Source organism: Salmo trutta, chromosome 30 (assembly GCF_901001165.1).
Source record: "Salmo trutta chromosome 30, fSalTru1.1, whole genome shotgun sequence".
Lineage (NCBI taxonomy): Eukaryota > Metazoa > Chordata > Actinopteri > Salmoniformes > Salmonidae > Salmo > Salmo trutta.
Genome location: NC_042986.1, coordinates 24459146 through 24484605, shown reverse-complemented (window position 1 = coordinate 24484605; position 25460 = coordinate 24459146). Strand labels below are relative to the sequence as shown.

Genomic DNA, 25460 nt, shown 5'->3' with positions numbered 1-25460 from the left:
AAGTTGGAAGCATAGAATCGTCTAGAATATCATTTTATGCTGTAGCTTTAAGATTTCCCTTCACTGGAACTAAGGGGTCTAGCCCGAACCATGAAAAAAAGATTGCATGGCTCCGCATTGACATTATTGGTTGATGGTAGGTTGGGTTGGGAGGTCCTATATAAACACAAACTTCCTTGACAACTTCCTTCACAATAGCTCTGCTACGCGAAGGACAAAAAGTATGTTTGCTCTGTTTTCTACAGAGGCTGTATCACATTAAATGCTGTACAGCCACTGCAGATCCAGATTGACTATACAAAGCCATTAACAGGGTGAATGTTATGCTCCACTCGCTCAGTTGTCCATAGTGCTGAGCAAGTGCTTTTTGAGGTCGGTTCAGTTACGGTTCGATCTAGTAAGAAAAAATATAGAATTGTTTTTGATTTCAGTTTCTATAAAAACATTTTTTACATTAAATGCATTATAAACAATTTACCACAAAACACCAGAAAATGGCCAAAAAGAATAGAACCAGCTCACCTGATTTTACTCTAGGATTTGACTATTAGATGTTTACTGTTCCTTTAAAAATATATATTTAAAAAAAGTAATGGCTTCACCATATTAAAACGAGAGTTTAGTTCACATAACAGGGTTGACCTTGAATGAGGGACAGTCATAAATAAATCACTAATCACATAAAATAAATCATCTTCAGAAATGACTGTCAAAGCAACAAAATAACTAGCCTTTGCAATTGTGTTGAAACTTGGGAGACATTTTGGGATTAAGGGCTCAATTCAATCAGATCCGCTTTAGCCGACATCCGCATGGCGGTTGATTTGGCATGTCGGAGGTGGAACTGGATATTCCCTAAAACATGGCACTTCGATACATCTATGACCGGAAGTTACTTTTTCATAGCAGGTTAGAATTTATGCAACAAGTTAGAATTAGCATAGCAGGTTAGGATAATTAGGTTAAGGTTAGGAAAAGGGTTTATGTTGGCGAAACGCTCTCCTAACCTGCAACGAAAAATGTTACTTCCGGTTGTAGATGTATCGAAATGGTGTGTTTTTAGGAAGTCCCATTAGAGCTGTCAAATCAACAAGCAGCTCCCGGCATTATCTAAAGTGGACATTGCCATTGGCTGCATAGAGTAGCAGAGAGAAATCCATTGCAGCCTTGTTTACAAGCTCAAACACTGGAATGTGAGATGTAATCTACACCTCCATTAGGCTGATAGAAATCCTCATTATTTCATTTTATGATTTTCAATTTGAGCGTCATTATTTCTATAGGGTGAATTCAAAAAGAGTAGGAAGTCATATAAACTGGGACAGCATAATCCTGACATGTTTATTTATTGGTCTGACAAGAGCAAATCAAAACTATTGTTACTAAGCCCTTGCAGAGAAACCACATGATCAAAATCACATCACTTCATTGATGTGATATCATAGAGGCGGGAAGAGCAAGCTTCAAATTAGCTCACCCTGCAAAGCACATGGTAAAATCAGCTACATGATGTCATCTGAGCCTCTCTTTCCCTATCTCTCTGTGGGAGAAACTCTCTCTCGGCCCACTTCCTGTGTGGCACTTCACTTCCTGTTGTTGTGATAATTTGTTCTGTTTTGATGTTAAGGTTCTAAAACTGCCAGAAATAATGCAGTGCCAAATTCTGATGTAAATGTGCATACTATGTACTGATGCATCAAAATACATAAAAAAGTTGACAATATTATGTTTCAATTTTGTAATTCAGTCATGTTTTTAGTTGTCCTGCTTTACCAACTATAGCTAGCTAAAGTAGGACAGCATGGAGTAGCTAAAGTGGGACAGTCTTATAAGCTATTCCAATGGAGGAAAGGGATCCAATTTACATTAGGGAACCCCTGTACTTAGGTTAGGCAAGGTTCTGGTTCTTGCAATACTATATCCTGTAAAAAAATGTATTGTACTGTTATTTGAGTGATTTCAGATAAAGTGGGACACTTTTTGCATTTACATCTTATGTAACTGCTTCAGACATCTGTTCAAAATATTAGCCCAACAGATGATGCATTTCTGAAATCCTCAGATATTTCCTAATCACACAAAATGTACTTGAATTGTCATTGGGGTACAATTAGGACTATAATAATGGTGTCCCAGTTTATCTAACCTGCTGTCTCAGTCTACCAAATGCAAACTGAAAATATGTTTTGTCTCAGTGTACACAAATGTCATGCCTCCTGTGAATATGAATTAATTAGTTTTGTTTTTTGGGTGATGAGGGAACATTTTGAGGATTTCAGAAATGTATTATGTGTTGAGCTAATATGTTGGCTAGATGTTGAAAAAGGTTACAGAACACGGATATGAAAAAAAAGTGTCCCACTTCTTCACCCTATAGTCTACACTTTCTCGTTCTGAACTTCTAACGCGAGTGTGTAATTGGCATGCTGACTGCAGGAACGTCCACCAGAGGTGTTGCCATAGAATTTGTTAATTTTTCTACCATAAGCCGCCTCCAACGTCATTTTAGAGAATTTGGCAGTTGTGGCTTCTTAACGATCAGAAGAGCAGCTCCAACAGTTACACCTCGGTTACCGCCAAAACATCAGAAATGCGGGTGTCGGCTATTCCCTGTTAACGCTTGATCGAATTGAATCTAGGCCTAAGTGCGTTAAAATCTTCCTAGAAGTGACAGCGTTGACGGAGGGATATGTCAAAATTCAGAATTTGGGCAATTTAGCAAGCCTTTATTCATGCAAAAAAAAATCAGATTTATTGAATTAATGTGGTCTATGTTAAAGGGCACTTCATCTAATATAACAGGCTTTTAAAAATTCAATATTGGTGCAAAATTTCTACTTAAAATATCAAAGAGATGCAAAAGGCACCCCCCACATACTGATCCTGAAGACATCCTTCACAGGCTGGGCCTTTACCAAATGACATGTCACCCATTCTGTGCCTTCACCTCAGAGGCTGTCACTAAATTACACACTAAAATGTGTAGACCTAACTCACTGCAGCACTATGAGACAGTACATATTCTGTGATAGATTAAAAACCCATTTCTAATTGATTATAAAAATAAAAAGCAACCTACTGCATTGGAAAGTGGGGTCTGTCGTGGACAAAATGATGGTTAACATTTTATTTTTCAGTTACCCCCCCAAATCCATTTTATGTTTCATACAGGAATCAGTTGGATGACAGGATTTACATAATTACCCCCCCTTCATGCTAAAATTCACCGGCAGCCTCTCGACTCACACACAATGCACGGTCTCCTTGCCTTAAAAAAGCAGTGATTAAAACATTCACACAATGTCATAGAACTCAGTCACATTAGTTCTGCTGTAGGAAAAGCCTTGACCTTGCTGGAACACATTGCTATAATTGATACTTATAGAACACAACGTTGCAATTTCCCCAATCCCCACACAATGATTTGTATTGTATCTGTGCAAGTAGGGATGGAGGGATGGAAAATACAGTGATTAAAAGGCAAGACGACTCGTGACCGGTTCTTTTCATTATTTCACTAGATTTACCTTCGCTTTTTTATGTTAAATGATTTCACAACTCAAATAAACCCATGTGATATTGCATTATGCAAAAAAACAAGTACACATCCCATAGTTGTTTTTTTTTTTCGGTCCTCCGAGCATGCTGCCGCTGGCTATATCTACAGGGCCAATTTCCCGATGATGACACCGATGACGAAGAACAGCACGCAGAGCGCCAGCACGCGGGTACTCAGGCCCTCCTCCCTTATCATGGCCTGTGAGGAAGATGAGTGGGGGGAGGACGCCATGGACATGACCTTCCTCTTCCGCAGACCATCCTCCTCCTGGGTAGAAGGAAGGAGTCACAGGCCAAATGTCAGTTATTTGCTCCATCTGTAACAATGCAGACTTACTTAATAGGCCTCATATTTGAGATGGGTAATTGACTGATTTGAGATCAGTAACTGCTTTTCACTGTTATTGCTCAAAAACAGCTGTTATATATTAAACAAGGCCTATTAAGTAAGTCTGCATTGTTACAGATGGAGCAAATAAAATGCATTGTGTCAAACAGATCTGATTGTTGTGGGTTCTAGGGACATTTGAGACTCACCCTGATCTGTTTGTTCTCTTCCCGTAGCCTCTGGACCTCCATCTGCAGCCTCTTGCACTCCTCCATGATCTTCTTCACCTCGCCGTCATCCAGGGAGGAGCTGGCAGACTTAGGGAGTGAGGAGAGCTCTGACTTTATGGGGGTAGAGGACACATTTTTGTTGCTTTCACTGTCATGCTGTGAAAGGAGTGGAGACACAGAAACATGCAGATGAATAACAGAATGGGGATGAGAAGCACAAAATAAAAAACAAAACATGGCAACGGCTGTTTCAGAGATGCAATGGAGTGGAGATGATCAAATCCTTCAGGATCTATTTGTGAATGGAATGAAGGTGCTCTGAATTAATCTTACACTGTACGATGAAATCTATGAGGGAAGGAATATCAACAACAACAAAAACATGCAATTGTATGTAGTAATATGATAAGATGTAGGAGATACTTACAGTTTTGTCATTCTCTAGCGGCAGCTCAAATGCACATCTCAACTTGGAATCCATCAGCTCCTCTGGCTTTGCCTCTTTCCACTGTTGGCCAGAAGGAGGATAGAATGATAGAAAGAATGACAGAGAGAAAGAGAGAGAAAAAGAAGAGGGCAGAAAGAAAACGGAATAATAAGGCAACACCAAGATGACCACACCCAAATAGGGACTCCATGACACTCATAAGAGAAGCATATCCTGACAGCACATTTGTCCCACTTGCAACGCCTAAACAAGTAGATGCTTGAGACAGTAAGACAGAACTAGAAATGCAGATTGAATAAGCTTACTGTGATCATCAGATCATAATTAGTGACATTCAGATTTATCACATTCCATTTGGACACTTACCACCCCTTCCATGTCAGTCATGTCATATGGAGCAAGCATGGACTGCACCATGAATTTGTGTTTGCTCTTTTCATTGGGATCATAGTCGAAAGGCTGTAGCATAACTGCAAAACAAAGCAGACAAATGGCATCAAGCAAACTCTTAGCAACAAGTTACCTTCCGTTGACCAGCTCAACATACTATTAGTTCCTGAGATTATTCAGCTACGATCATCTATAATCAAACTAAAAGATACCAACCAGATACATTGATGGAAGTGCCTGCGTCAATGATGCCACTGTTTGGACGGACACAGTATCGACGAGGCGCTGTCGTCTTCACTTTAAAACACACATTTCTATCTGTTGGGTTGCCTAGCTTCAGGGTGGCCGTGACGACATCTGTAAATGGACCTGGAAAAGATGGAGAGAATAGACAACGGATATACTACATGACCAAAAGTATGTGAACACCTGCTCGTTGAACATCAAACTCATGGGCATTAATATGGAGTTAGTTCCCCCTTTGCTGCTATAACAGCCTCCACTCTTCAGGGAACGCTTTCCACTAATTTGAAGAGGTGTCCAGATACCTTTTTTTTCCCAGTGAAGCGAAATCTTAACGCTACAGTATACAATGACATTCTAGATGATTCTTAGCTTCCAACTTTGTGGGAACAGTTTGGGGAAGGCCCTTTCCTGTTTCTGCATGACAATGCCCCCGTGCACAAAGCGAGGTCCATACAGAAATGGTTTGTCAAGATCAGTGTGGAAAAACGTGACTGGCCTACACAGACCCCTGACCTTAACCCCATCGAACGCCTTTGGTATGAACTGGAACACCAACTGCGAGTCAGGCCTAATCGCCCAACATCAGTGCCCGACCTCACTAACTCTCTTGTGGCTGAATGGAAGCAAGTCCTCGCAGCAATGTTCCAACATCTAGTGGTAAGCCTTCCCAGAAGAGTGGAGACTGTTATAGCAGCAAAGGGAGGACATATTAATGCCCATGATTTTGGAATGAGATGTTCAACGAGCAGGTGTCCACATACACTACATGACTAAAAGTATCTACAGAAATAAGATTGATCTCGCTTGTGTTCAGATCCTGCTTGTGTTGCATGTTTGAGTGTTTGTTTAATAGCCTACTGATTCCGTGAGCACCAAGCCTCACGCAACACATGTCAGATAAACAATTTCACAAATTCGGCTGTTTTTAATTTTCGCTTTGCTGTAATAAAAGTTGTACACTTTCTTTCATTAGAACATCCTCTCTGGTATTACTTGTAATGTATTTAGTGTTGTTTACACTGTTCCAAATTGTGAGAAAATGTATATTTATAATAATAACTCAACTTTTCTTGATCTCCTTATTGTTATTATTATTATAATCATCATTATAATAAGTAATGTCATTATCAGTAGGCTTAGTAGCCTTGTATAACTACCATCGAGTTGCAGGCCTAAGAGCACATCCTGTTTAGTCTTAACACCCTAACTTACTTAGGCCTATATTTCAATACTTATATTGGCTACTATATCAATCAATTAATCGTTCATGTCATCACACAGCATACGAGTCATTCATAATTTGAAATGCAATCAAGCATTTTAGGTTTAAAATAAAATAACAAAATCGACCTTGAATAATTAGCGTAAACAATAAATAAACCGTTCCATTTTGGCAATTGCATTCATGAATGCATGCGACTGTTTTGACTCTTTGCTGTAATAAAGGCTTTATAAAAATGAAATGTAAAAAAAAGGTTACAACAGATTCTCTGGTACCCTTTACATTTATTTAGTGTTGTTTATATTGTTACAAATGGTCAGAAAATGTATATAGTAATATAAAAGCACCCGTTTGGCACACATAATATGAACGCAGAACTTGCTCCTTACCTTCTTTTTCTTGATCTCCAGTATTTTCCACAACTAGTCAAATGTATTCCACACATCTGAATTCCCCTTTACCTCCTGAGCAACCAGTGAACATTCCCCAGTTTCGAGTTTATTTGTCATGTCCTCTGCATCCATTTTGCTGTCATGTGTTACGGCGTTCAGAGTTTGTTATAACCAATTTATTGATGTAATTATGATATCCTAAATGACTAAAATGACTAAAATGTATTTGTGTGTCTTAATTATTTCATCAAACATAGCGCTTAAAGCATCAGACAAGGTCAGTACATATAGTTGATTTGATTAAAACACATGAGATATATGGAAAAAATAAACGTTTAAAATTTCAACCAATCGATTGGTCGAAAGAACCTGACGACTCGGTCAACCAATTTTATTTTTAGTTGGGGACAGCCCTAATATAATTCTCAAATCCATTCATCAATTATAGCCTGTTCAATAACTCCATTACAAGTGGTAAGATGGTCCTACTCAGAACCTTACAATTCTGCTAAAACTCACTGATCCTGCGCCTGACAATTGTCAACAGTCACTTTTCTACTGCAGTATTTCTCAATCAATTCCTGGGGCTCCCCTAGGAGGTGCACAGTTTCAGGCCAACAATAACACCAATCAAGGGCTGATTCAACTAATCAAGGGCTTGTTCATGTGTGGTCAGGGCTAAAACAAATATGTGCCCCACGAATGGATTGAGAAACGTATATGTATCCATAAAGGTAATTGTGAAATGGGATTTTCCCTAGTGTCGCCCTGACCTCAGAAAGTACTATAAATGAATAAATTATACTTCATTTGGCTAGCTAGTAACGTTAGTAGCTATAGCAGAAATATCTTAATTTATGGTGGCAAAAACTGACTCGCAAGTAAGGGAGATCGTGATTATGATAGTAACGGAATAACATGCAACTAACATTGATTGAGGAAATTACCAGGGCCTGGCTTTTCATTGCAGGCTAAGATAGCTAGCTAGCCACTGAATAAAATGACAGCTAGCCATTAGCCTGTTAGCATCGGTAGGTAGAAGACGTTGCTATGCAATGTCCCTTCGCTTGTCACCACTCTAGTAACCAAATATGATACACCGTGTTCAGACCCATTGTTTAGTTATCAACAACACTACTGATAATGCATTGACGTTAGCTAGCTTGGAACAATGGTCAAATACTTGCAGACCAAACTGTCCGGCCCTGCCCTCTTACCTCTAAATTTCAGTTCGTGTGGTGGCTCAAGCTGGAGGACTTGCTCTTGTCTGGCCATGTCCCAGAGGTTCGAAAGCCTTTCTGATATAAGTACCTGGTCTATATGTCGCAGCTTTTGTTACTATAACTATTGTAAAATCTCCTAAATACGACCCGATTTCGTTAAGGGATAGCTGGAGGATCACAAATGCACCACTTGGACAGCCAAGTGCCAACAGCTGAAGCTAAGCTAGCAAGCAAGCAGGAAGCAAAGGCTCCGTGTGACGTCGTGGGAGGGGGCAGGTCTGTGGAATGTCAGCAAAGAGAGCTCTGTGAAGTTGTTATATTTTTACAGGGCAACCCGAAGAAACCCTCTGATCTGGCAGATATTTGAGAATGTAAAGTCATTTTCATTTAGAGAGTGTTTCAAGCAGATATCCTTATTAATTGACACACTGGGTGATGCTCAGAAAGGCATGTAATGATGCTAAGGAATCAAATCAAATCAAACTTTATTTGTCACATGCGCCGAATAGAACAGGTCTAGCTAGACCTTACCGTGAAATGCTTACTTACAAGCCCTTAACCAACAATGCAGTTCAAGAAAGAGTTTAGAAAATATTTAACAAATAAACTAAAGTAAAAAATTATAAAAAGCAACACAATAACATAACAATAACGAGGCTATATACAGGGAGCGATACCGAGGCAATGTGCGGGGGTACAGGTTAGTCGAGGTAATTTGTACATGTAGGTAGGGGTAAGGTGACTATGCATAGATAATAAACAGCGAGTAGCAGCAGTGTAAAAACAAATGGGGGGGAGTCAATGTAAATAGTCTGGGTGGCCATTTGATTAATTGTTCAGCAGTTTTATGGCTTTAGGGTAGAAGCTGTTAAGGAGCCTTTTGGTCCTAGACTTCGCACTCTGGTACAGCTTGCCGTGAGGTAGCAGAGAGAACAGTCTATGACTTGGGTGATTGGAGTCTTTGACAATTTTTTGGGCTTTCCTCTGACACTGCCTACTATATAGATCCTGGATGGCAGGAAGGTTGGCCCCAGTGATGTACTGGGCAATACGCACTATCCTCTGTAGCACCTTACAGTGATGCCACTGGTCAGGATGCTCTCGATGGTGCAGCTGTAGAACTTTTTCAGGATCTGGGGACCCATGCCAAATCTTTTCAGTCTCACGACTGTCTTGGTGTGTTTGGATCATGATAGTTTGTTGGTAATGTGGACACCAAGGAACTTGAAACTCTCGACCCTCTCCACTACAGCCCTGTCGATGTTAATGGGGGCCAGTTCGGCCTGCCTTTTCCTGTAGTCCACAATCAGATCCTTTGTCTTGCTCACATCGAGGGAGAGGTTATTGTCCTTGCACCACACTGCCAGGTCTCTGACCTCCTCCCTATAAGCTGTCTCATCGTTGTCGGTAATCAGGCCTACCACTGTTGTGTCGTCAGCAAACTTAATGATGGTGTTGGTGTCGTGTTTGGCCACGCAGTCATGGGTGAACAGTTAGTACAGGAGAGGACTAAGCACGCACCCCTGAGGGGCCCCAGTGTTGAGGATCAGCTTTGCAGACGTGTTGTTACCTTCCCTTAGCACTTGGGGGCGGCCCGTCAGGAAGTCCAGGATCCAGTTGCAGAGGGAGGTGTTTAGTCCCAGGGTCCTTAGCTTAGTGATGAGCTTTCTGGGCACTATGGTGTTGAACGCTGAGCTGTAGTTAATGAACAGCATTCTCACATAGGCGTTCCTTTTGTCCAGGTGGGAAAGGGCAGTATGGAGTGCGATTGAGATTTGCTTCATCTGTGGATCTGTTGGGGCAGTATGCACATTGGAGTGGGTCTAGAGTATCAGGGATGATGCTGTTGATGTGAGCCATGACCAGCCTTTCAAAGCACTTCATGGCTACCGACGGTAATCATTTAGGCAGGTTACCTTCGCTTCCTTGGGCACAGGCACAATGGTGGTCTACTTGAAACATGTAGGTATTACAGACTCAGTCAGGGAGAGGTTGAAAATGTCAGTGAAGACACTTGCCAGTTGGTCCGTGCATGCTTTGAGTACACGTCCTGGTAATCCGTCTGGCCCGCAGCTTTGTGAATGTTGACCTGTTTAAAGTTCTTGCTCACATCGGCTACCGAGAGCGTTATCACACAGTCGTCCGGAACAGCTGGTGCTCTTGTGCATGCTTCAGTGTTGCTTGCCTCGAAGTGAGCATAGAAGTTATTTAGCTCGTCTGGTAGGTTCGCGTCACTGGACAGCTCGCGGCTGGGTTTCCCTTTGTAGTCCGTAATAGTTTTCAAGCCCTGCCACATCCGACGAGCGTCAGAGCCGGTGTAGTAGGATTCAATCTTAATCCTGTATTGACGCTTTGCCTGTTTGATGGTTCGTCTGAGGGTGTTGCGGGATTTCTTATAAGCGTCCGGATTAGTGTCCCGCTCTTTGAAAGTGGCAGCTCTAGCCTTTAGCTCGATGCGGATATTGCCTGTAATCTGGTTGGAATATGTATGTACGGTCACTGTGTCTTAATATTATAATATGATATATTGTAATATCTAAATATTACAATGATATGTATGTATTTGTTTGTTTTTAAAAGTGGGTGCTTATTATTTATGGAGTATTTTCCCTGTTTTTGAATGTCAGTTGAAAGGTTTGCAGACCATGCTTTGGTGATTTGCTGCCTCGTGCATCCTGAGGGTGGCAGTAGAGCACCATGGAACACCACCCACAATAATATCACGTCATACGGCCTAAACCAGGAAGTAAGAAATATCAACATTCAGGCCAGAGCGAGAGGTGACACGATCCCCTGTTGACGTTTAACATTTTAAAAGGACCTTTATTGCTATATAGTTTAGAATCGCAGAATGTCCGTGTTTGGGAAGCTGTTCGGCGGTGGGGGCAAAGGAGGTAAAGGGCCGAGTGCACAAGAGGCGATTCAGAAGCTCCGAGAGACCGAGGAAATGTTAACGAAGAAACAGGAATTTCTAGAGAAAAAGATTGACCAGGAACTCATTACTGCGAAGAAAAACGGAACTAAAAACAAGCGAGGTGAGTTGCCAACTAACATCACATATGAATTTTCACGATTGTTGTCTAACTTGGTTGGCTAATTAAGCTAGTTAACTAACGTTAAAGTTCGCCTGATTTGTTAGCTAACTGGCAGCTAGCTAACTTTCCGAAAAACCACACCTGTCACTGCATAGTCAGGTTGCCAATCTCGCCCTACCTCGTTGCACCAACTGTGTTAGAACAGCTAATATGCATTATACCCGTTTTTTTAAAGGAACGTTTTGTGTGACTGGTATCAAAAGTCTACGTCTGGCTACACCAACAGCTAGTGAACCAACATTTGTCAAATGGCATCGTGTGACTGGGGGATTTTGTGAGTCGTGAATTTGCAATTACTGCTTGTCAAAAGAAGGGAAGGGGGCATCCATCCATCCATTCAGTCAGTATCAATTTAGCAGTTTTAATTTCCCGACATTTAAATCATTGAGATTCCAACACACCCTGTTATAGGGCCTGTAGTGATGATTAGTTACCTAATACTGAGGGCTGACAGAGAGGTTCCAAGTGACTTCTTGCATTCTTCACTGACAGTGGTGTTCATGACATAGGCTTTTGATGTAATAGTGAGTGGTTACGCATTTACTCACATTAAAGTCCTGGGCATTCAGAAACACTGTGACCATGACTCACTTCCACTGTCTTCACATACTAACCATGCCCCCCTTAAAAGTCGACTTTGCTCATGATCATGGTGTTCTCATGTAGTGTTTTAATGCTGTAATCCTATTTTACCTACACAGTGACTCAATTCTTGCTAGTGTTTATTTCCCATGTTCTTTACAACAAATGCTATGTTTCCATCACAAACATTGAATGACATTTAGCCAATGCTTTTATCCAAATGATTTAAACATTTGTGCATACATTTTATGTACCGGTAGTCCAATGAAGCAAACCCACTAACCTCTCTTTCGTTTTCACTACGCAAAGCGGCCCTGCAGGCCTTGAAAAGGAAGAAGCGGTATGAGAAGCAGCTTACCCAGATTGATGGCACATTGTCCACCATCGAGTTCCAGAGAGAGGCGCTGGAAAATGCCAACACCAACACTGAAGTGCTCAAGAACATGGGCTTTGCTGCCAAGGCAATGAAGGCTGCCCATGAAAACATGTAAGCGGTGGCACACTACTTGTTTATTAGCTTTGGTCAGGCACTCATACAGCTTTTGTATTAATTCAAATCTCTCTGTTCCATCTATCTTTGTGTTTTAGGGACATAGACAAAGTCGATGACTTGATGCAAGACATCACTGAGCAGCAGGAGCTAGCACAAGAGATCTCAGATGCCATCTCGAAACCTGTAGGCTTTGGAGAAGAGTTTGATGAGGTATGTGACATGAACTTGTCTGAACATTGTTCTTGATTTGGCTTTCATCAGTGCTGTTAGTTTAATAGTTGACCAGATATCACAGAGCCTGGATGTTCTGATTGTCTTGCATCATAGGATGAACTCCTAGCAGAGTTGGATGAGCTGGAACAAGAGGAATTGGACAAAAACTTGCTGGAGATTGGCGGGACAGAAAATGTCCCTCTACCCAATGTGCCTTCTACTTCATTACCCTCAAGACCTGGTGAGTCCTTTGTAATATGCAATAAAACATGTGATTTCTCCAATGGAACATTTTATCCCATGGTTACTATCCCAACAGTACATGAAATAACTACTTGATCTCTTGTCCTTAATTGCTATAAAACATCTATATTTGCAACTTTTACACAAGTAATTCACAATTTTTGCATGCCTGTTTATTTTATTTTTTTAGCCAAGAAGGAGGATGAAGATGAGGATGCCATGGAGGACTTACAGCGCTGGGCGATGGAGGCTAACTAGTTGCATTACTGACACCACCTGTTGTAGAGGGAAAGAAAGGACTAATTCAATATGGTTGTTTTGTGTCCGAGAGCCAACCACCTTCTAAAACTAACACTAGAAAGGCCAATGCTGTAGGTTCTGTTTTCAGCCCAAAACCAGAGAAAGGTTACCATGGCCTTCCATTAAAAGAGGAACTTCAGAAGCTGTATAAAAGCTATAAACAGGATGTTTGAATCAGAAAATGTCTTTGGAAATTTCTACCAAAAAGTTTGAACATAATTGTTTGGCAGTGATTGTAATATCACTGAACTGTTCTATTGTCTTTGATGCTATGAACTTCACTGAAAGGCAAACATTTGTTTTTAATACGTGGGCGTTGCAATGTCTCTTTTTCCAACTTAAACATATTTACCATTTGGTGTGGTGGGTGTGGGCTGGATATATTTATTCACCTTTACTTTTTGTTTGTAGTTGCTCCCAAAATAAGATGGAAATATGAGCATGCTCTCATGGTAATGTTTAGAATGGTCTATTTTCTGGATTGTTATTCTGAAATTTTGTTTTACATATTTTTTTCCCCCATCAACATTTAGGTGATTCCCATCTACTAAGCATCTTCACCATGTGACCCTTGCTATTTGATGTAAATATCTAAATAATTTCTATTTTTGCTGTCACAGAAGGTTTTCTTCATGTTGTGCTAAGCATGCAATGAGGGAAAAACGTAATACACTGCACAGCTTCAGAGAAATTCTGAACCCCAACCAGTTCTGTTGTCTGTGTCATTTCTGAAAGGGTTCATTTTGAATTGTATAAGGTTGGGGGGGAAAATCACCATATTAACTGCAGGAAAAAAATATATAGGCTTCATGGTTTGTAATGATTAGACTAGTAGATACAGTATCAACATTTGGGGTTTGAGGATTACCTTTAGTTATTTATTTTTTTTACACATTGTACATTTTTTACATAGGAAAAAAATATACACAAGGATAAGCATGTTTGCATTTCTATCCAGATGAGAATATTTGGAAAATAATTAAAGTTGTTGTTTATTTTGTGGTGCAGGTTGTTTTTCTTGGTTAGGCATCAGTGTACAAAACAATAAGATAATCTGTGAATTCAAAACTCAAAAGTAGGAAATCTTTATTTTATCAGGTGTTTGTTAATTGTTGGTTAATGTGTCTGATTTGCAATCATTGGCAGTTGGTGTCGTTTAAGATGGAGGACGATAAAATCTTTTCATGAGCATGGCCTAATTTATATTACAGCATATTGGATGACTGTCATTCATATTCCATTCACCCAGCTCATTGAAACATTGATAGGTTTAGGCCACTACATGATACTCACATTTTTAGGTAGCTACAACCTAGCCTATGAATGAAAGTTTACAACGTAGGTGCACAGGTCGAGATACATTTTAGTAATCAAGGTGAAAGATAATGTCCCATTCAATCCCGCCTTGCACAATATTGCTAGCATCTAGCTGATCTAGGGTGTAATCATTAGTCTAAAAGTTGCAAAATAGAGTTTTTCAACAGAATCGGCAGAATGAATACACCCCTGATCACATGCAAACACAGTTCACTTTCCTAGCAGCTACATATAAACAGCATGATCCCTTTGATCGAGCTGGGTGTTTGAGTAGGCTAAACTAGCTAGCTGCATTTGCTAAGTAAGTGAAGTGAAAAAAAATGTGAGATATAGCTCTCTTGCTTCATTTTTGAATAATTTAATTTGTTAACTGTTCAACTATTGTTTTTGTCTCTGCTCTTTGAGTCAACTACTCACCACATTGTATGCACTGCAGTGCTAGCTAGCTCTAGTTTATGCTTTCAGTACTAGATTCATACTCTGATCCTTTGATTGGGTGGATACCATTTCAGTTCATGCTGCAAGAGCTCTGATAAGTTGGGAGGATGTCCTCTGGAAGTTGTCAAAATCACTGAAAGTATATGGAAGTGGGTGAGAGCCACCAGCGTCCTAGGTTTTGAATTGTAGTCAATGTACCCAGAGGAGGACGGAAACTAGCTGTCCTCCGGCAACACCATGGTGCTTCCCTACAGAGTGCTGTTGAGACTACTGTAGAACTTAATTACAAATCAGTGTGTTTTAATCAATGATTTGGTGACGTTAATATATTTGGTATAGTTTTATCTAAAAAGGATAACTTTAATGTTTCACTATTTTTATCTAGGAGATGTAAGACAGCTCAGGAATTATTTGTACTTTTTTTTTTACACATTTAACCCAATTTTTGGGGACACAAAACTACTTCCATACAGGTTACCTTTAGATGAGTCCTGTGACACTTGTGGGGAGGGGTGAAAGTATGGTCGGGTACGGCGTCCCGGCAAAATAGTGGAGGTATGCTGTACCGGTAAAACGTGAGCCTATCACAATTAATACAACATGCCCAAAAAAACTATAGGCCATTCCACCTTTATTTAACATTACTGCATGTGAGCCGCATGAAAAATGCGGCTCACATGCAGGTTTGTCAATATTGACAAACCTGGCATTGACAACTTAAATAGAAAGCTACTGAGGATGGTAGCTGACTTTATAGCCACTCCTATCTGTCATATCTTTAATCTGAGCCTAGAATATAGTCTGTCCTCAGGCCTGGAGGTAAGCCAAAGTAGTTATGCTACCCAAGAGTGGAAAGCAGCCTTTACTGGTTCTAACAGCAGACCTATAAACTTGCTGCCAGCTCTTAGCAGTCTGTTGGAAAGAATTGTGTTTGACCAAATACAATGCTATTTCTGTAAACAAATTAACAGACATTCAGCATGCTTATAGAGAAGGGCACTCAACATGTACTGAACTGACACAAATTACTGAAGATTGGTTGAAAGAAATTGATAAGAAGATTGTGGGAACTGTACTGTTAGATTTCAGTGCAGCCTTTGATATTATTGACCATAACCTGTTGTTGAGAAAACATATGTGTTATGGCTTTTCAACCTCTGCCATATCATGGATTCAGAGCTATCTAATAAAACTCAGAGGGTTGTTTCTTTAATGGAAACTTCTCTAATGTCAACCATATAAAGTGTGGTGTACCGCAGGGCAGCTCTCTAGGCCCTCTTATCTATTTTTACCAATTACCTGCCACTGGCATTAAACAAAGCATGTGTGTCCATGTACAGTATGCTGATGATTCAACCATATAAGCATCAGCAACCACAGATAATGAAGTCACTGAAACCCTTAACAAAGAGTTGTAGTCTGTTTTGGTATGGGTGGCCAGTAATAAATTGTTCCTGAACATCTAAAACTAAGAGCATTGTATTTGGTACAAATCATTCCCTAAGTTCTAGACCTCAGCTGGATCTGGTAATGAATGGTGTGGCTGTTGAACAATTTGAGAGGACTAAATTACTTGGCGTTACCTTAGATTGTAAACTGTCATGGCCAAAACATATAGATTCAATGGTTGTAAAGATGGGGAGAGGTCTGTCCGTAATAAAGAGATGGTCTGATTTGTTGACACCACACTCCAAAAAGTAAGTTCTGCAAGCTCTAGTTTTGTCTAATGTTGATTATTGTTCAGTCGTGTGGTCCAGTGCTGCAAGAAAAGACCTAGTTAAGCTGCAGGTTTCCCAGAACAGAGCAGCACGTGTTGCTCTTCATTGTAATCAGAGGGCAGAATAAAAACTCTACATGTGTAACGATCGTCGCCTAGTGACGAGGAAGCGGACCAAAACACAGCTGGGAGCGAACACATGTTTATTGAACACACTGGAATTAAACATGTACACAAAATCAAGAAAAAATGTCGATACGTTACGTGCTCAAAACAAAGAGACAACAACCCACAAACATCGTGGGGGAAAAGGAACTTAAATGTGATTCCCAATCAGACATAACTAGCGACAGCTGTCTGATTGGAAATCACCCCGAGCCCAACATAGAAATAAACCACAAAGAAAGGCTATAACAAAACATAGAAAATAAACCATAGAAATGCCACACCCTGACCAAAATAGCAGAGTTCACCTGGTCAGGGCGTGACAACATGTCAGTCTCTCTTGGCTAAGAGTTAAGGGAAGACTGACTGCATCACTTCTTTTTATAAGAAACATTAATGTGTTGAAAATTCCAAATTGTTTGCATAGTCAACTTACACACAGCTCTGACACACACACCTACCCCACCAGACATGCGACCAGGGGTCTTTTCACAATCCTCAAATCCAGAACAAATTCAAGAAAGTGTACAGTATTATATAGAGCCATTATTGCATGGAACTCCGTTCCATCTCATATTGCTCAAATAAACAGCAAACCTGGTTTAAAAAAACAGATAAAGCAACACCTCACGGCAAAACGCCTCTCCCCTATTTGACCTAGATAGGTTGTGTGTATGCATTGATATGTAGGCTACATGTGCCTTTTTTTTTAAATGTATGTAGTTCTGTCCTTCTGTGGTTCTTGTCTATTAATGTTCTGTATTATGTCATGTTTCATGTTTTGTGTGGACCCCAGGAAGAGTAGCTGCTGCTTTTGCAACAGCTAATGGGGATCCTAATAAAATACCAAATACCCCCCCCAAAAAATAAGCTCCAAGCTGCGTTGAGGTTTGAGGAGAACACAGAAAATTTTCAAGGTGGAGACGAGTAGCCAAGACACTCCCAGACAAGGCGGAGATGAGTGGCCGAGACTAAGGCACGCGTGGACAACAGTGGATTATCAAATCGTCTTACCCGGAACAAAAAATGACATTTGAAAAAAGCAAGTGAAAATTATCATGACAAGCATTCAAATCACATGTAAACCCAACTGGACAGGTGAAAAAAAAGTATTTAAAAAAATCACATTGGACACTTCAAAAAAGCAACTGAAAAATTATAATTACAAATGTTAAGACGTGTTCCGGGTAAGACGATTTGAACCTTTTGGCTTCCATAATGGATGCATAATTTCAGGCTACAAGTGTAAACCTAATGACAATCCTAGAATGTCATTGCAATACACGTAGGTGTTTTGTAAAAGTCTCTTTCTGTTCATCAAATTGCAGGTGCGCAGTGCACTATTGGGCCTGAAATTATTTTGTCAGTGGAAGAATGTGCGAGGGTAGCCTACAGGAGCGCCTTTGTTTGACAATCAGATGTTGTTTGACAATCAGATGAAAACATCATGACTGGTTGTGTTTATGCCACATTAAAAGGCATAGGCCGCGTGTCCATAAGGCTAGGGGAAGCTTTCCCTAAAGTAAATGTAATTAAAATGTCAAAATTATAGCCTATAACCTAATTAGCTTACTCTTGTCTATACAGAAATACATAATATCTTTCAAAATAAGCTACTACACCAGAAAGCAGGATTTGGCCACTGAGGATCATTAGCTATAAACAAAAAAATATATATATATTTAAAAGCTGCTGATTGTTTTAAATCGCACAGCCTGCAGTCAAAAGGGCCCACACTTTGGGGAGCGCGCGCTGCAAATACCAAATTGATGACTGTTGAGTTCAGACTGTCATTGATAAGCAGAGAGGCCCAGCCAGGCATATCGCAATACTTAAGAATACAATCAAAGAAATACTGTTTGGAAAGCAAATGGCTATTGCTGTAATAATATGAGAATGAAAAGACTTCAATCTGTCTCTTAGTTATCAAAATTCTTAACTTAATTGAGCGAACAGCAGCCTATCTTATTGCCTCCAGCGGAGACCATGGGCTTTATCCCCGCTGAGTGTGCATATTCACTGTTTTTGTCATTGGGTCAGTGCCACTTTTGTTTGTTTTTGGACGATAATCTCCTCCTCCAGGTTAGATGGACGTCACTGTGGCCGAGTGGCACAGCTGCCTAAGGCACTGCATTGCAGTGCTAGAGGCGTCACTACAGACCTGGATTCGATCCAGGCCTGTATCACAACCGGCCGTGATCGGGAGTCTCATAGGGCTGCGCACAATTGGCCCAGCCGTCGTCTGGGTTAGGGGAGGGTTTGGCCGGGGGGGCTTTACAAGTAGGTCATCATTGTGAAAATGATTTGTTCTTATCTGACATGCCTAATTAAATAAAGGTTAAATAAATTTAAAAAATGAAAATCTTGTATTTGTGTCAGACATCGTTTGTCCGTGTCAGCAGAGTAGGCTACCGTGTAATTTTTGTAGTATAAAAAAAAATGCATGCACGCACTTGGATGTCCCTACCAGTAAGACATTAAAACTACTTTAACCCCTGCTAGTGAGTCAATAGTTTGTAGGCCAACCCGTTCGGACGCTACAGACGTGTTCGTGAGAATACCAATTTTCTGGATGTCTCCTGGTCTGACAAACATCCCTGTAGCGCTGCCACTTTCCACCACAAATGCGTAAAGCCGGCATCGGGGGATGCGGTAGATTGAAACAGAGCCCACGCAAAAAAACAGATCTCTCTAGTTAAACAGACCGATTTTTATCGACTCAACACTTTCGCACAAATCCGGGATTTTAGCAACGTTGCTATTCTTTACATCATTACATTAGTCCACACTTGAGCATTGTTAATCTGCCCTTAATCTGATGGAAGACATTTCTGTTTAGTGAGACCCTCAGTAAAGATTTATGGGGGATAAAAAAACGTTCTAGATCGTTCTTGTTCTTTCCACAAACATGTCAGAAGACAAGGTAAATGTCACTTCTTATCATTGTGTATATACTCTTCTCTATTGGAAGAATCTAAACCAAGGCTGTATTCATTCTGCAGATTCTGTTGCAAATGGTTTTTTTTAAAAAGGAAACTAAACAGGAAGGGACTTACCTGAATATGTCCAATAGAAACTCTTGTTTAAGTTGCAAACCTGAACTATTTGGACTAATGATTACACCCCAGGGGTGTATTGATTGTGCCGATTCTGTTGGAAAACTTTCACTCAAAACGGAAAACGTTTTGCAACGAAAATGAGAGTTTTCTATTGGACAAATTCATTTAGGTCCCTCACCGTTTCATTCCGCTTTCCCTGTTTGGTTCTTAAACGGTAAACGATTTTCGTTGCAATACTTAATAAATACACTCCGGGGGCGATCTTTGTTGTGGAATGACTTTCGGCCTCAGCTGACAAGGCTTTCCCTACCATTTACATTTTAGTAATTTAGCAGACACTCTTATCCAGAGCGATTTACAGGAGCAATTCAGGTTAAGTGCCTTGCTAAAGGGCACAACGACAGATTTTCACCTAACCGGCTCGAGGATTTGAACCAGCTACCTTTCGGTTAATGGCCCAACACTCTTAAATCCCTCAGCTACCTGCTGCCCAGTATCAAGAGTTTGGCTAGTGGGCTTGCTAATGAAAATATTAATCATGTTTTCAATACAGTGACCAAATGTCAGCTAAGCATTATGTAGAATTGTGAAACATATTTTAGCAGTGTGTATGTCAATGTTTTCTCTATGTAAACATTGTACCAGCAGAAACTAGTCTTAGAGGACTGGAAATATGTTTATCAACGAACATAGCTATTTGTCTTATATCACACTGGGTATAAGCTAATCATCTTGATTTAATTCTCCCATCAGATGATATTCGACCCCAACATGACCAAGAAGAATAAGAAGCCTTTCATGCTGGACGAAGACAGTGGAGACAGAGTGGGAGAGGACACACAGCAGGTGGAGGCCAAGGAGGTGGAACCTGATGGTGGAGAGGACAGATCAAAACAAATGGGAACTCTGAAAAATGCGAGGTCAAATCATGACGTCAGTGATCTTCAGGTCGGAAAGTTGGAGCTCTAGAAAGAGGCCAGAGTTCTCGAGTTGGAATTCCAAGTTGGATGAACGTTCAAATCGCTTGTTTTTTTCTGAGTTCCTAGTTGATTTGAACACACTGAAGTCAGAAGTCTGAGTTTTTCGAGTTCCCAGTTGTTTTGAATGAGGCAATAGAGTTCAAGGAAGAGAGTTCAGGTTCTCTCAATCCGTTAAAATCAGGAGCTGAAAATGTAAGGAGAGCAGAGCAAGACGACAACCTGGAATCTTCAGTTGTCAGCAAAGAAAGGTTGATTTGCAGAAGGTTGAAGTTTGATTTGCAGGAGGAAGGAGAGATACTGGAGAAGGATGGCATTTGACCTTGTAGTAATTATTCACTTTAGTGATGGGCAGTGTCTTGAATGCTGATGTCTGTCTTATACATTCCTTTCAATGAGTACAATTGTGTTAAAATATGACCATGTGGTGTTTTTGCTTTAGCTTTTGAGGATGAGGGGAAAAACAAGGATGGCCTCTCATTCAGCTCCCAGTCTGGTCCGGCGTGGGTAAGTACAGACAGACACTACGAACATGACGACGTAGGCGTACTTACTTCAATTCAGTTATGATTATTTGAAATAATATTGCAAAGGGCATTGGTTATATTGATTCAAGGCACGGCCTCAGGCTGTTGGTTCCTGCAATTCTAGTTGCACTAGTTTTAGAGAGAGTCTGATGTTCATAATGTGATGTTCATAGTATGTGATGTCAGCTGCTGTGTCTTCAACATTATGCGGGACTGTCACGTCCTGACCAGTATTTAGGTATTATTTGTATTATATTTGGTCAGGACGTGGCAGAGGTATATTTGTTTTGTATGGTGGGGTTTTTTGTGTGTGGTGGAGAGGGGTGTTTTATTTTATGTGTTCCTGGGTTTTGGGTGTATGTTCTGGGTTAGTATGTTCTAGGTTAGTTTTTCTATGTGTAGGTTTGGGTGCTGGACTCTCAATTGGAGGCAGGTGTTTCTAGTTGCCTCTGATTGAGAGTCCTATATATGGGTATGTGTTTGGTTTGTAGTTTGTGGGTAGTTATATTTTGCACTGCTAAGCATTCTGGAGTTAGCCTGTAAAACTGTCATTTGTTTTTTGTGTACGCTTCATTCTATATAATTAAAAGATGAGCATCCACATTCCTGCTGCGTATTGGTCCTCCATTCAACACGGCAATACTTGTGACAGGGACAGCTTTGTATTCTGGACATAAAGTATATTTCTTTGCCAAGTGTTTAGCAGTTTTACTTTACTTGTCACGCCCTGATCTGTTTCGCCTGTCTTTGTGATTGTCTCCACCCACCTTCAGGTGTCTCCTGTTTTCCCCATTAGTCCCCGATCTATTTATCCCTGTGTTTCCTGTCTCTCTGTGCCAGTTTGTCTTGTTTTGCCAAGTCAACCAGCATTTCTCCTAGCTCCTATTTTTCCCAGTTTCTGTTTTTTCCTAGTCCTCCTGGTTTTGACCCTTGCCTGTCCTAACGCCAAATCTGTCTGCCTAACCACTCTGCCTGTTCTGACCTCGAGCCTGCCTATCCCCTTGTAATGTTTGGACTCGGACCTGTTCACTGAACCCCTGCCTGTCCTGGCCTCGAGCCTGCCTATCCCCTGGTACTGTTTGGACTCTGACCTGGTTTATGAACTCTCGCCTGTCCCCGACCTGCCTTTTGCCTACCCCTTTTGGTATAATAAATATCAGAGCTCAACCATCTGCCTCCTATGTCTACATTTGGGTCTCGCCTTATGCCCTTATATCAGTGCCTTATTGCAAACAGGATGCATGTTTTGGAATATTTGTATTCTGTACATGCTTCCTTCTTTTCCATCTGTCAATTAGGTTAGTATTGTGGAGTAAATAGTAACTACAATGTTATTGATCCACCCTCAGTTTTCTCCTATCACTGCCATTAAACTCAGTAACTGCTTTAAATATCACAGCTCAGGCTAAGACCCAGATGCAGACACAGGAGGCGGATAGTACGAGTCAGAGTTTATTACAGTATAAGGTACAGGCAATTGGTAGGTAAAGGCAGGCAAAGAGTCATAATCTAAATTACCTGGAAACAGGAGACAAAGGGCTATGAGACAGGAGTTTAATTCTAGATACATGGAAAGTGGGATGTATACGGAAGTTGCAGGGCAACAGAAGGTCAAACAGCAAAGGGGCTAAGGACCTTAGAGATGGGGAAAGGGCCGATAAAATGGGGGGAAAGTTTGCGGGACTGCACCCGGAGGGGCAGCTGGAGATGGTCTTGAAAAAAGTGACCCGGGCTCTCTTTCAGGTGCGGCGACAGTGACAGACGAACATCTGGGCAGAAGGTATGCTGACCTCTTGCTCCGGGAAGAGCAGGGGCTGATATCCCAGGGAACACTCAAAAAGGCGAGAGACCAGGAGCAGAACAGGGAAGGGTATCGCAGGCATATTCCACCCACACAAGTTGCTGGCTCCAGGTGGTGGGATTGATGGAGACAAGGCAATGAAGAGTCATCTCCAGGTACTGATTGCCTTGCTCCGACTGGCCGTTAGACTGGGGATGAAAACCAGAGGACAGGCTGGCCTTCCAGAACCGGGATGAGAACTGAGGACCACGATCAGAGACCATGTTGACCGGAAGTCCATGGATCCGGAAGTCGTGCTGCACCATGAGCTGGGCCGTCTCCTTAGCTGAGGGCAACTTAGGAAGGGGGATAAAATGGGAGGCTTTGGAAAACCGATCCACCACCTTATGGATGGGGGTGTTACCATCTGACGGAGAGAGACCCATGACGAAGTCCAAGGGTATATGAGAACGGGGCGGTGAGGAACAGGGAGTGATAAAAGGGGGATAGCCAGAGCTTGTTGTTCTGCACACACAAAGTGCAGGCGGCAACGAACGCGGAGACATCAGGAACTATGGTGGGCCACCAAAAACGTTGTCTGATGAAAGCTAAGGTCCGACGGGAGCCAGGATAACAGGTGAGTCTCGAGGAATGCTGGGAACACTGCGCCTTGCAGACCAGACTCTCTATTCCCCAGATGATAGCAGCCACTAGACAGGAAGTAGGGAGGATGGTCTCGGGGTTCAACAGAGTAGTATCGGGGCTGAACACACCTGAGAAGTGCTTCAGACTTCACATTCTTGGACCCCGGGCGGTAGGATATAGTGAAATGGAAACGAGTGAATAACATGGCCCATCTCACCTGCCTGGAGTTGAGGCGCTTGGCGGTGCGGAGCTATTCCAGGTTCCGCCCCTTCTAACCAGTGCCTCCACTCCTCCGACAGCATCTTAACTGCGAGTAATTCTCGATTTCTCTCGTCATAGTTCCTCTCAGTGGGGTTAAGACAATGGGAAAGGAAGGTGCAGGGATGCAGCTTCTGGTCCTGGGCAGAATGCTGGGACAGGACTGCCCCCACTTTGACGTCCGGGGCATCAATCTCCACCACGAACTGACGGGACGGGACAGGATGGATTAAGATGGGAGCTGTAGTGAATCGCTGCTTGAGGTCTGAGAATGCCCGGTCAGCTGCTGGAGACGATATGAATGGAACCTTGGGAGAGGTGAGTGCAGAGAGGGGGGAAGCAAGGGTGCTGTAACGCCAGATGAAACAACGGTAGAAATTAGCAAACCCCAGGAAACGTAGCAGCTGCTCTCTGGATGTGGGTTGAGGCCAATCTACCAGCGCTCTCACCTTGTCAGGGACCATCTGAATATTCCCTGCAGCGATGATGTATCCTAGGAAGGAGATTGTGGAGCGATGGAACTCGCATTTCTCCGCCATCACGAAAAGCTGGTTCTCCAGGAGACGCTGGAGGAGCTGTCGGAAATGGAGGATGTGCTCTTGAACTGACCGGGAATAAATGAGGATGTCGTTGAGGTAGACAAACACAAATCGGTTCAACATGTCACAGAGCATATCATTGACCAGGGCCTGGAACACTGCGGGAGCGTTGGTCAGTCCGATCGGCATACCAGGTGCTCATAGTGCCCGCTAGGCTGGTTTAACGTGGGGATCACCCCCTGGATAGGCTCAAAAGTCGAGGAGATGAGTGGTAGCGGGTAAGGGTTTTTAACTGTAATCATTAAGGCCCCAGTAGTCAATACACAGACGCAGGGTCTTGTGCAGACTTAGGGCTGACGTGGAGGAAGAGAAGTTGAAAACCTTCCGTAAGTCCTGGTACTCCGCGGGAACGGCGGAGAGATCAGAGGCTTTACCCAAGCCCGCCGGGAGATTCCTGGGGCAGGCTGTGCCGACTTCAGACAATGTGCATGGCAAAACGGACTACAACCCATGAACCCATAGCTCAGTCGATTAGGGGGTTGTGCCTCTGGAGCCATGAAAACCCCAAAACCATGGGTACATGAGGAGACCCCAGGAGCAGAAACTGCATAGCCTCACTGTGGTTCCCTGACACTCGCAGGTTGATAGGAACCATATTGTGGGTGACTCTGCCAATAGAGTGCCCATCCAGCACTCTGACATCCATCAGGATGGAAAGGGGTTGAGTGGAGATACCCAGCTCCGACACCAGGGCAGTGTCCATAAAGTTTTCGTTAGCCCCAGTCAATGAGCACCCGCATGGATTTGGACTGGTCTCCCCACAACAGGGTAGCATAGAGGGGGTTACAAGTAGTGAGAGATTGGAAACTCCCCGTACGGTTCACCAGTGTACTCGTACCTACTGATGAGCCTGTTTTTTAAATGGGCAGGTAAATAAGAAATGTCCCGTAGCGCCACAATACAGACAGCTCTTGGAGTTCAGTCTGTGTAAGAGCTCAGCGGAAGACAATCTAGCTCTGCCCAGTTACATGGGCTCCGGAGAAGGCGAGTCGACAGCCCTCTGTGATTTCCAAGG

General features: G+C 42.0%; 2 protein-coding genes across 4 annotated transcripts; one reads left to right on the top strand and one right to left on the bottom strand.

The window, feature by feature from the left end:
• Positions 1–3096: 3096 nt before the first annotated feature.
• Positions 3097–8292, bottom strand: LOC115168327 (vesicle-associated membrane protein-associated protein B). Of its 3 annotated transcripts, none has more exons than XM_029723485.1 (6): positions 8032–8292; positions 5171–5323; positions 4931–5034; positions 4544–4624; positions 4096–4227; positions 3097–3826 (listed from the first exon to the last, which is right to left on the bottom strand). In XM_029723485.1, the coding sequence occupies exons 1-6, from the start codon at positions 8087–8089 to the stop codon at positions 3662–3664; spliced, it is 693 nt and encodes a 230-aa protein (XP_029579345.1). In that variant the 5' UTR covers positions 8090–8292; the 3' UTR covers positions 3097–3661. The 3 variants fall into 3 exon arrangements, with proteins under 3 accessions (XP_029579345.1, XP_029579346.1, XP_029579344.1); XM_029723486.1 differs by having other exon boundaries at positions 4096–4203; XM_029723484.1 differs by having other exon boundaries at positions 4096–4272; positions 8032–8291.
• Positions 8293–10769: 2477 nt separating this feature from the next.
• LOC115168328 (charged multivesicular body protein 4b) lies at positions 10770–14152 on the top strand. Its single transcript, XM_029723487.1, has 5 exons — positions 10770–11072; positions 12024–12201; positions 12303–12417; positions 12535–12661; positions 12854–14152. The coding sequence occupies exons 1-5, from the start codon at positions 10889–10891 to the stop codon at positions 12919–12921; spliced, it is 672 nt and encodes a 223-aa protein (XP_029579347.1). The 5' UTR covers positions 10770–10888; the 3' UTR covers positions 12922–14152.
• Positions 14153–25460: the final 11308 nt, after the last annotated feature.

Excerpts from the sequence above, each read along its gene's own strand:
- LOC115168327 (XM_029723484.1), bottom strand. The coding sequence starts at position 8,089 with ATGGCCAGACAAGAGCAAGTCCTCCAGCTTGAGCCACCACACGAACTG. Across the intron at positions 5,324-8,031 it reads ACACGAACTGAAATTTAGAG|GTCCATTTACAGATGTCGTC; the intron begins GTAAGAGGGCAG and ends CATCTTTTCCAG. Across the intron at positions 4,625-4,930 it reads TGACTGACATGGAAGGGGTG|TGGAAAGAGGCAAAGCCAGA; the intron begins GTAAGTGTCCAA and ends TCTGGCCAACAG.
- LOC115168328 (XM_029723487.1), top strand. The coding sequence starts at position 10,889 with ATGTCCGTGTTTGGGAAGCTGTTCGGCGGTGGGGGCAAAGGAGGTAAA. Across the intron at positions 11,073-12,023 it reads CGGAACTAAAAACAAGCGAG|CGGCCCTGCAGGCCTTGAAA; the intron begins GTGAGTTGCCAA and ends CACTACGCAAAG. Across the intron at positions 12,202-12,302 it reads AAGGCTGCCCATGAAAACAT|GGACATAGACAAAGTCGATG; the intron begins GTAAGCGGTGGC and ends TTTGTGTTTTAG.